Source organism: Tupaia chinensis, unplaced genomic scaffold (genome assembly GCF_000334495.1).
Source record: "Tupaia chinensis unplaced genomic scaffold, TupChi_1.0 Scaffold143616_1, whole genome shotgun sequence".
NCBI lineage: Eukaryota > Metazoa > Chordata > Mammalia > Scandentia > Tupaiidae > Tupaia > Tupaia belangeri.
In genome coordinates this window covers 117,566-127,995 of record NW_006203464.1, presented here as the reverse complement: position 1 = coordinate 127,995, position 10,430 = coordinate 117,566, and the positions used below count along the sequence as shown (strand labels likewise).

Below are 10,430 nucleotides of genomic sequence, written 5' to 3'. Positions count from 1 at the left end.
CCATAAATGCTCAAGGCCTGCCAATCTCTTCCCCCCCTACTAAGATTGGAGTTGAAAAATCAGCTGATGTTCTCTATCTCCAATACCAGTTTTTCTCTCTAAAAAAGCAGCACAGAAATGTGTGTTTCCTTCATTGCCATTCAGGAGAAGATAAAGGAGCTTGGACCTGAAGCCATGCCGAATTTTGTATTCCGCGAGCAGAGCTGGCTTCACGGGCGTGTGCCCCGGCTGCACGCTCAGAAGAACCCGCACCGGGGTATAATGCACTCCTGTAGCTGGCTTGAAATTCTAACACCTTTCGAATATTTCGCACTGAGCCCCACAATGAGGTAGCCAGTCTTGTTGGGGGGAAGCCAGTGAATACATCTCTGGCTTGTGACAGCAGAGTGAATACAAGAGACAAGAATAAAGAGGCAAGCACAGAGCGACTTGGCTGGTCCGTCTTCTAAAAGCACTGAGGTAGGGAGGAAGGGAGGGAGTGTTATTAACCTCTGGAGGAGAAGACCTAGGGACAGACCAACCCCGGTCTCCTCCTCCCATCCCTGAAAGCGCTGGACCTGGAGCAGGTGGCAGACACACCTGGCTGCTGGAACTGTAGCTGAGGGACCTCCAGCTGCACTGTACCCCTCTCCCCACCCTGTCCAGCTCATCCCCGATGATGAACGGGCTGCACAAAGAGTTGCAGAGTAGAAGAGCTGATGTAGGGGATTTGCAGCAGTGGGCTTCATGGTGGTAGTTTTCAATATGTGGTTATCGTCCCTTAATCCAAAAACGTGCTCCCCGATTAATAGTTGCTGTGATCTCTCTGCTTTGTTGCTTGTGGTTTCCAAGGCTACCATTTAGACATCCCAAAGCCCTCTGCAGGGTGCACAAGAGAAAGGCTGCATAAACTCAGGGCTCGAACGCAGCAGCCATATGACAACTCTCATTAGCCCAAGCCCATGGCCACACCTCCTCTGGGCAAGCGAGAGCTTGCAACCCTTAGGAGAAGGTGCACAGAGAGAGTGAGTGTGCCGTGAGAAGAGGGGAGGGGTCTGCTGGGGCTCTTTCTGCAAACCGACTTTGCAAACACCAAAAAGGATCTTGGGCACAGAACAGTGTGAGAAAGACGAGGCCGGCAGCCCTTTCCCCTCTGGGTTTCCCATCCTGTACCACGCCACGCAGTAGGATGCCTGGATTAGTGAGGAAGCAATAGCACCATGACTTTTGGTGAGTAATAAGACAGAAAAGTGGGTCAATTTTTAAGAACGAAAATTAGTTTGGATTTATTTTGATTCCTAGTTTTCAAACTCTCATGTGCTAAGGCATCTTCGGTGAGATTGTGCTTTGGCATGAAATTCCTGTAAGAGTCAGCACTTTTGAGAAAGCCGGATTACAACCACAGGAGGGCATAAGGCATGTGACTGTCAGGTGTCACATGACTAGCAAGGGATAAGAGACTGAGAACTTCTAAAGTGAGGTGGCAAAGGCCCATTAACCCTGCGGGTTCCAGTTGCAACAACATGGATTAGCGAGCGCTGTGGTCTGCCAAAATTAAATGAGTAAGAGGCGATCGCTTCAGCTACAGTGCTGAGCATGTTGGCCATCCTTGGCCCTGTTGAATAGGACATAAAGGCCTGCCAAGAACAGCCAGCTAGCAGGTAGCCACAGAGGAAAAACATCATGTATTAGACTTTATTTCCAGGAACTTCCCTTCAAAGAGGAGTGTCAGTGCTGGAGAACGGTTGACTCCCGGGAGGTCCCAGAGCAAGGGATGAGGACAAGAAGAACAGAACCGTCCAAGCTGACACAGCCAACGGTGGCCGTGAAGGGACTTCTAGGATGGTTCACTGCACACCTGCAAAGCTCCAGAGGCCTGGGTGCAAAGATACACCAGAAACACACATGGTACCTCCCTGCTTTCTTCTCAAAGCTCTGGGGAACCCCATTCTATAACTCAGACACTGTATTGGGGCAGGGTTCTGTCTGTAACCAGAGCCTCTCAAAGAAGCCCAAAGCAAAAACAGGAAAGCAAAAGGATCCTGGCACCAATGAATTTATGTTCTGCCTGTGGACATGCCATAAAAACAACCTATGGAATTTAGACTTTGCCAAATGCTAGTGTTTTTGGGAAGCAGAGAGGGTGGAACGGTCTGTCACACTGTTGAAAAAGAGGGAAAAGGTATGTGACTATTTGTTAGGAGAATACAGAGACCTTAAGATAACAACACAGAAAAGGATGTCAAAAATCCCTCTCAAGGGAATGTTCAAAGAGTCCTCTTACATCAGGAGTCCCAAACACAAACTCATTGCAGGGGCCAGAGGTACCTTCCTCCGGACCTACCTCAACTCAGAGGAGGAGGTAGAAAAAGAAGTCAAGAAAAAAGAAACGCAGGAAAGAATGACCATTCAGACATCAGTGTCCACTCAGTGTCATCCCTGCCATGAGCTGATCTTGGCCATCCTTGACCCTGTTGAACAGGATGTAGGGACGGCCAACAACAGCCAGCTAGCAGGTACCCATGAAGGAAAAACACCGCCTATCAGACTTTATTTCCAGAGAGTTCCTTTGAAATAGGAGAGTTGGTGCTGGAGAACAGTTAGCTCCCTGGAGCTCCCAGAGTGTTAAGTTTCATAGAAGTCAAACAAGGGTATTTCTCAGGCAAAAGAAACCAAATTAAATGCCATGAAAGTGCCCTCAGGCACCCAAGCTTCCTCTCAATGGTCTCAACATCTCCTATCCCCAGACCATGCTCTGTGCACCAATCCCCCCACCACCCTGTTCTGTGCACACAGGGTTATGGACACCCAGCTAGCCCAGACAAGGAAGAAATCCGAAGTTAGCGCTAAATCAAACCCAAGGAGCCCACGCTCCCTCCCACCACCACTTCCATCCACCTGGAAGAAACCCTCCTGAATCTAAGGTTAGGAGAGAAGGCAGAAATGACTACTTCCCAAGCCTAGTCATTCCTTAACCAAGCAGTTAAACCCGAGCCCCCAAGATCATCTGGCAGGAGCCAGTCCCTCCAAATCAAGACTCTGGCATGATTCTACAATCCACTCAGAGGACAGTTACCATCTGTTTATGGAAAAAATGTTAATAACCCCCAATCATAATCAAATAGGCAACCACTTTACTTTAAGTACCTATTAACTAACGCTAATTTACAATGGAACAGTCCTGCGAGTGCTCATCGCAGGCCCATCAGAGGCAGCAGCACACTGCCAGCCATTAGGGTGGAAAGCGAGCAGTTGCTGATGAAGCACTTAAGCGATCACCGGAAGCCCAAGCAGCAGTTCTTGACTCCCCGCCCTCCCAGCCTTCTGGCTTCCGCGGCCTTGCCAGGCAATCTCTGACATATCCAGGACGAACGGAAGAAGACTTCTCACCCCAGAATGCAACGGGGAGATATGTCCATCAGCTCCTACCTATCCCTAAGGCCAGGTATGTCCCAGGTTGAGAAAAGCAGATGAGTAAGAGGCATGATTTTAACCCCATTCACGTAGGACAGCATTCAGAAAAAAAGTACCCGAGGCATGGAAGAGGAACTGCAGATCTTCCCAATGGGACAGCCAAGACAAAGGAGTTAGGTCATTTGCGTGCCTGTCAAAAGTTAATGGGCCTGCGAAGTTCGAAGTTCTAGACCCAGCTTGACCTAACTAGACTACAAAACCAGAATTAGTCACTTTCTTTGCTAGGCCTTAGTTTCTTCATCTGTAATTATGGAACAGCAAGGCCCATCTAGATCATCATCATGACCTTTTTTTTTTCTTTTTTTTTGGAGAGGTTTTCGCTATAGGGCGCGTGCGCTCGCCAGCCAGACAGAGAGAGACATAGAGACAGAAAGCGAGAAATCACCACCCGGGGGGATGGCCACACCGCAATCCCTTCTCCTCCATTCTCCTCTCGGGATCTTGGGCACGCACGCACACCCGCCCGGCGTGAGTTTTAAGCCACAGGGTTTGGGACGCGAACCGCGGTCGACTACGTGGGAGTCCAGTGACATAGCCATTACGCTAACTGCTGGTTCCCTATCATGACCTTTCGATATTCCATTTAAGAAAAATTTGTGAGAATGAACTTGGCCTGAATTCTGAACCCTCTCACTTCCAGGCTGGGATGCACTGACCCAATGTAAGTAGTTGTTAAAATACTGAAATATTTTAGAGATCATCGCTGCACCTCAGGTAGACAGCCCCTTCCCAGAGCCTCACAAATATACACCTCGCAAGCACCCTGACCACTCTGTGATCTAGCAAACAAAGCACAAGAGCCTAGCACAGTGGGGATCATCCAGGGCCTGGATCAAGCTGGAGGTTGGTCCGCAGTGGTCAGCAACCAGGCCGTAACACATGCTTTAGAGATCACCCCTACCACGCTAAGGCACTAGGTAGGTTTCAGCAACAGCACACACACACAAAAAAAAGCCCTACTGTGTGCTCAGGACCATGTTTAAACCTTTGTGACTCCAAAAGAAGATGAACTCCATCCTAATGTACTCCCTTCCTAAGCCCGCAGGCTGATCAACAAGAAGGCAGCTGATAAAGGTAGAGAGGAACGGGAAAGAGGAGCCCAAGATGGCACCTTTTCAGTTAGAGTCTATAAGATCTGGTTAATACGTTCATTTCCCATAAAACAATCATCCAGTGGAATTTTTATACAGACTAAATAGAGAGCTCTCCAGCACGGGACAAGTAAACAAAGCAAGAAGCAGGTTATTTAGATTAAGAACATGTGTATGAATCAAAAAACAAAGTACTGGATTTTATGAATGTATACATCTAGATGTGTACATACGTGTGTGTATATGCCTATGTAAGGAAATGTATAGACACATGCAGATACGTGCATATCTATATACACGGTAGAATTAGTAAAACAAACCAATGATCAGCCTTGGCTACTGGAGCTGCCATTCAGTGGAGATGGCTGTTGATCTGGTAGTCTTTGGGGTATGAGTTTGTCTGGGTGGGAGCTTTGAAGTGGGGAGGGCAGGGGTTCAGAGCCACAGAGAGGAGATAGAGGGACAGAGATTAAACAAGTGACCTGGAAGATGCACTCAGAACTCAGGCTCCTGGCCAACTGCAAAGACAGACACAGGATCAAGAGTGATGGTTAAAGTGATTTTAGTTTTATCAGTCATGCTTCATCTCTTCTAAGAATAAAACAGTGGAACCAGCAGTTAGCGTAATGGCTATGTCGCTGGATTCCCACATAGTCGACCGCGGTTCGCGTCCCAGACCCGGTGGCTTAGAACTCACGCCGGGCGCATGTGCGTGCGTGTCCAAGATCCCGAGAGGAGAATGGAGGAGAAGGGATTGCAGCGTGACCATCCTCCCTGGGAGGTGATTTCTCGCTTTCTTTCTCTCTGTCTGTCTGGCGAGCGCACGTGCCCTGTAGCGAAAACCTCTCAAAAAAAAAAAAAAAAAAAGAATAAAACAGTAGCTGGAATGTAAATTAAACCAGTTATGTCACTTATTCTAGGTGGTAGAAATATGGGCATATATTGCATTTTTTAATTTCCCAGAAGGAAGCAGAGCTCACATTAATAGGTCCTCTGTCCATCTCTAGAGTTTCTAGGCCCTCAGACATGGAGGGTGGGAACTGTTTAAGAATTATCCCCATCAGCCCCACTTTACCTCCCACTGCTCAGACATCTCAGAATTCCAAATGAGCTCTAATCGCCTATCGCTGATGTACAAACTGTGCTCTTTCTATGATTAAAATTGAAATCTCTCTTTTTTTTTTTTAAGAGGTTTTTGCTATAGGGTGCGTGCACTTGCCAGATAGAGAGAGAGACAGAAAATGAGAAATCACCCCCCGGGGGGATGGCACACCGCAATCCCTTCTCCGTTCTCCTCTAGGAATCTTGGGCACACACGCACATGCGCCCGGCGTGAGTTTAGGCCACCGGTTCCAGGACGCGAACCGTGTCGACTACGTGGGAGTCCAGCGACATAGGCATTACACTAACTGCTGGTCCCGAAATCTCTCATTTTTAAGTTCAACAAGCACTGGTCAAATCTTATGCTAAGTTTCAGGCATTTGGGGCTGAGTGATCTGTGGTTTCTGCAGTAAGTCACTCCTGGTTTAACAGGTTGATCTACATGATGTCTGAGAGGGAAGAAAAAAAAAAGCAATGCCTGTGTTCAGTGCATGCTAGAGACATTTTTACTAACTAGTGTGTAGGATAAAGGAGGACATGGCTGAATCTTGGGAGGGCATCCCTTTGTGGAAGGACAATGAAAGGAGACTCTTAAGGTTTACGTGTGAAGAAATGAAGGGAGAAATGGTACCAGCGAAGAGACTCTGATGTGCCAATTCCAACCAATCCCAACGCTCACTGCAACCCAGTAAAGGGGTTGGTATTACTCCTATTTTGCAATTGAGGGAACCAAGACTGTAAGAAACAAAGTAACTCCGCTGAAGCCACTGAGTAATTATGCAGCATTTCCGATTCTCACCCAATGTGCATATTCAAAGCTGAGAGCAGGGTGAATGCGAAGCAGCAATGGAGGCTCCCCCAAGTCAGAGGTGGGGGTCTTTCAGTACCCACGCAAGTCATTGTTTTTCCTAGACTGGGACACTCGCTGACAGTAAAAGATCAAGAATATGTGTACAGCTTCAGACATTTGCTTATTTATACTAAAATGAGACCTAGGGCCAGTAGCATAGTGGTTCAGGCAGGGGCCTCCCAAGTGGTCCACCATGGTTCGAGTCCCAGACCCGGAAGCTTCAAACTCATGGCAGGTGCTAGTGCATGTGTGTCCAAAATCCCAGGATGAGAATAGAGGAGAAGGGATTGTGGTGTGGCCATTCCTGTCAGGGAATGTTTTCTTCCCTTCTGTCTCTCTCTGTCTCTCTAGTGAGTACATGCACCCTATAGCAAAAATCTCTCTAAAAAAAAAAAGAGAGAGAGAGACCTAAATATAATCTGACTTAATAAGGACTAGAGAGATGCTGGCTTAATTCTAAATAAGGTCTGTCCTGGATACACCACCTGATCTAGCCTAACTTCTTTAAGTTCACCTGACTTTAGGGGCTATTTCATTTCTGTCCACATGGACACGTTCTTCTAGCCCAGCTAGGGCCAAGGACGGCAGCTCAGCCGAAGTGGAGAACAGGGGCCGGGACAGACTCTGAGGACAGCTGAGAGGAGGCACCACCCCGGGTGCTGCCTAATCCATCCGACATGGGGACACGCTGTTCCAGAAACCGGATGACAATTAATCGGAAAAATCTGCTCTCACATCACTGCCAAGCGTGTCACAGGGTCTCAGCTGGCAGTGTGCGGCCTCCAGAAATAATGCACTCAGCGCGGCCATGTCCCATGCTGCCCTTCAGTCGGGCCCTGGAGTTTTCTCAGGCAGGAGGAGGAAGAGCTGGAAGGTTTCTGCCAGGGTAGGAAATCCTCCCACAAGCAATAGTGTCACCCCTCAAAGCCAGGAGCCCAAGGATTCTCCTAAGACTGAAGGCTGTGAGCTTATTCATCTGAACTTATGAAGCCGCAGTGAGTGCTGGCAGATAAAACACCCCCAGTCAAGGTGCTAAAAATGGTCTGATGCTGTGTAAGTCACCTGGCCTCGGGCCAGAACCTTCCGCGCGTTCTTTACAATTGGTCTGTACATGTTATTTCTCTGGATCAAAATATTTCAGATGATTCAGGAAAAACCACGTTTGTTTTGCTGTGGCTTATTCAGATCCATCGAGAGGAGGGGGCACATGGACAAGATGATTTCTGGGATACCAGGCAGTCTGTCTCCGCCTTGTCTGCCCTTCTGGCCCTCTCTGGGCATCTTCCTAGGTACTCATGTTCTCAACGTCTAAGGGAGTCCCAGAATCTTTTGACGATAATAATAAAAGCTATGGACTAGTTCTGTACACATATAAACATGGAACCACCTTTCCATGCATACACATACACACGTTTGCATATATGTTCAGGGGGTCACTGTCCCTGTGCATGTCACTCATGCAGTCTCCTTCTGTTTCTGGGCCCCAAAGTCGGAACTCTGACCAGACCACACCGATTCACGTGTAGGAGTCATAAAAATTCATCCTTTTGGATCTCACAGCCTCACCAGGAAACACCAACCTGAATCTTGGCTCAGCGACCCAATGGCTTATCAGACCACTCATTGCCCCATTCTTCCCACCCCACCCGGAGCTCAGCCACACCAGGGAAACTCCAGCTGGGAGTAGATCTCGAAATCCAAGTTTCTGTTTTGGAACTGGTACCCAGCCTCCCTTCAGCCATGTGGTCACATCCATCTCTGGAACCAGGCAGATGGATTCTAATTCACCACGTTAACCCCTTTCATGCCAGTCCCTTAGCAAAAAACCCTGGCAGGAAGCCACGTCTCACCGCCCACCCCTGCCATGATGGGGCTGAGTGCTGTGTTGTGGAAACCATCCAGCGGATTAGAATCGTGTTGCTCTTGGCATGCACGCTGGGACTCAGTATAGAGCTACGTGCAGACACCCCATCGCATGGGCAGCTTCTCAAAGCCTGAGTCCAGTGCCCTGTGCTGAACCCTTCATAACACAACTCTGAAGATGGGTTCCAAACACAGGGAAACCACATTTCCTCAAACCAGAAATCCCTTAACTCACCCATAATGGAAAGAAATCTAAGTCCCTCTTGATTTGTCCTAGAATTCAACCTCCTTCCCAAGTTATCCTCATGGCACGAGCCCATCTAACCCATGTTTATCAGCAATCAAGGCGAATACCATGTGGTCCAGTTTGGTTCCCAAGATCACAACACAGCCTTGGATTCATAATTACCAAGAACAACAATGAAGACAGAACTTTCCATCAGGGCCACTTTGGACCCATGACCCCAGGCCCTCTCAGAGCGAGAGGAGAAAGAAACAGCATCTTTTGATCAAAAGTACCTGAGTTTCCCCCCACGCCCCGACACCCTCAGGAATGAGAAATCCCACCTTACCCTTCATTCCAAATTTGGACCGTCGACCATACTTATTGATCATGATAAAGAGAACCACCAACAGTACACAGGCAAACGCTGCAAGTCCCACGGCTATGGATACCTGTTGGGGACCAAAAACACACCGTTAGGAACAGCCACGGAAACTCTGCACACCTTACAAAGGAACGGGTACGCCCAGAGGAGAACGGTCCTCCTGCAGTAGAACTTTGTCAGTAGGTCTTTAGAAAAAAGTAATGTCTAAGACCCTCAGGACATTCAAAAATATATAATTTATGTTTGTATTTTATATGAAAAATATTTTATATAAATCAAATCTCCAACTGGATTAGAGAAAGTTCCCTGATTCAAGGTTCTGAGCTCCTCTCACCTGGGGACCATCCTAAGAGCTGCAAAAGCAAGCATAGGGGACCAGTTCCGTGGCCTGGTGGTTAAGGGAGCTGGATTCTAGATGGATGATTAGGTTGTTCAAGTCCCTGGTCTGAGAGCTTCAAATGCATGCATGCTGGGCACACGTGTGTGCATGCTCAGAATCCTGATGAGATGAAGAAATGGAGGAGAAGGAACCGTGGCATGACCGTGTCCCACCGATCTCCCTCTCACTCTTTCTCTCTGTCTCTCTCTCAGGCAAATGTGTGTGCCCTTTGGCCAAAAAAAAAAAAAAAAAAAAAAAAAAAAAAAAAAAAACACCACAAGCCTAGAAAGGCTTCTGTCTGCTGTTGCTTCATTGGGTTGTCAGCAAAGTCATGATGCATTTTTGCATCGAAAAATATGTCATGACTTTCCTGACCACCTAGTAAGTTAGCAAGCAAATTCTGCATCTTCACACTGAAATGCTTTACAGCATATTCGTATCCAGGAAGGTCTAAGAGATCTGGATGCAGACGTGGACGGTGAGAAGACTCCCTTTCTCTATCTCAGGCTCTGGGAAAGAAGAGTGAACGACTTCAAAATCCACCTAAGGAGATGCCCTGAGCAACACCAACTTTCGTAGCAGCTTCTAAGTTAGCAGCCCCTGAGAATCAGGCCCAGTCCGACCCTGACAGACAGGGGATCCTGCAAACTATTCTCTTACGAAGCCTAGGGCTTGGAGCAGATCCTCAAATACTTCCTCAAACAATGAACTATTCTCATCAAACAAGAAAGGCTTAAATCACCTAAGAGCAGTCATTCATCACTGCTTTCTTTCCTAGCGTAGGTACTGAGGTTCCAAGTAAGATCACTGTTAGGAAAGAATGCAACCCCAAGTCTGAAATACTGCAGAAGTAAACACACTTCTCTTAATCAGAAAGGGAACTCACCCCAAAAGTGTCTTCCTCTGGTTTATGGGTCACAGTGATGGGAGGTGTGGGGCTCACTTCGTCAACTGAAAACCAAACAGAAAAGGAGGACAATTAGCTTGCTGTCGGTGCCAAATTCAGCCACAGTCCCTGCCCAGCTCCCAGCCCCCTTCAAAGTCCCTCCCAGAGGACACCTCCTGGAAGCCACACTTCTACAGTC

General features: G+C 47.8%; 1 protein-coding gene across 4 annotated transcripts in view; it reads right to left on the bottom strand.

Annotated features, from left to right (window-relative positions):
* NTRK3 (neurotrophic receptor tyrosine kinase 3) overlaps window positions 1-10,430 on the bottom strand; it is a 359,566-nt gene that overhangs the window by 275,131 nt on the left and 74,005 nt on the right. For all 4 annotated transcript variants that reach the window (XM_006164381.2, XM_027766658.1, XM_027766659.1 and 1 more), the window contains exons 9-10: window positions 10,232-10,296; window positions 8,931-9,033 (exon numbers count right to left, since the gene is read on the bottom strand). In XM_006164381.2, the coding sequence (XP_006164443.2) occupies window positions 8,931-9,033; window positions 10,232-10,296 (168 nt within the window). The remainder of the gene's footprint in view (window positions 1-8,930; window positions 9,034-10,231; window positions 10,297-10,430) is intronic.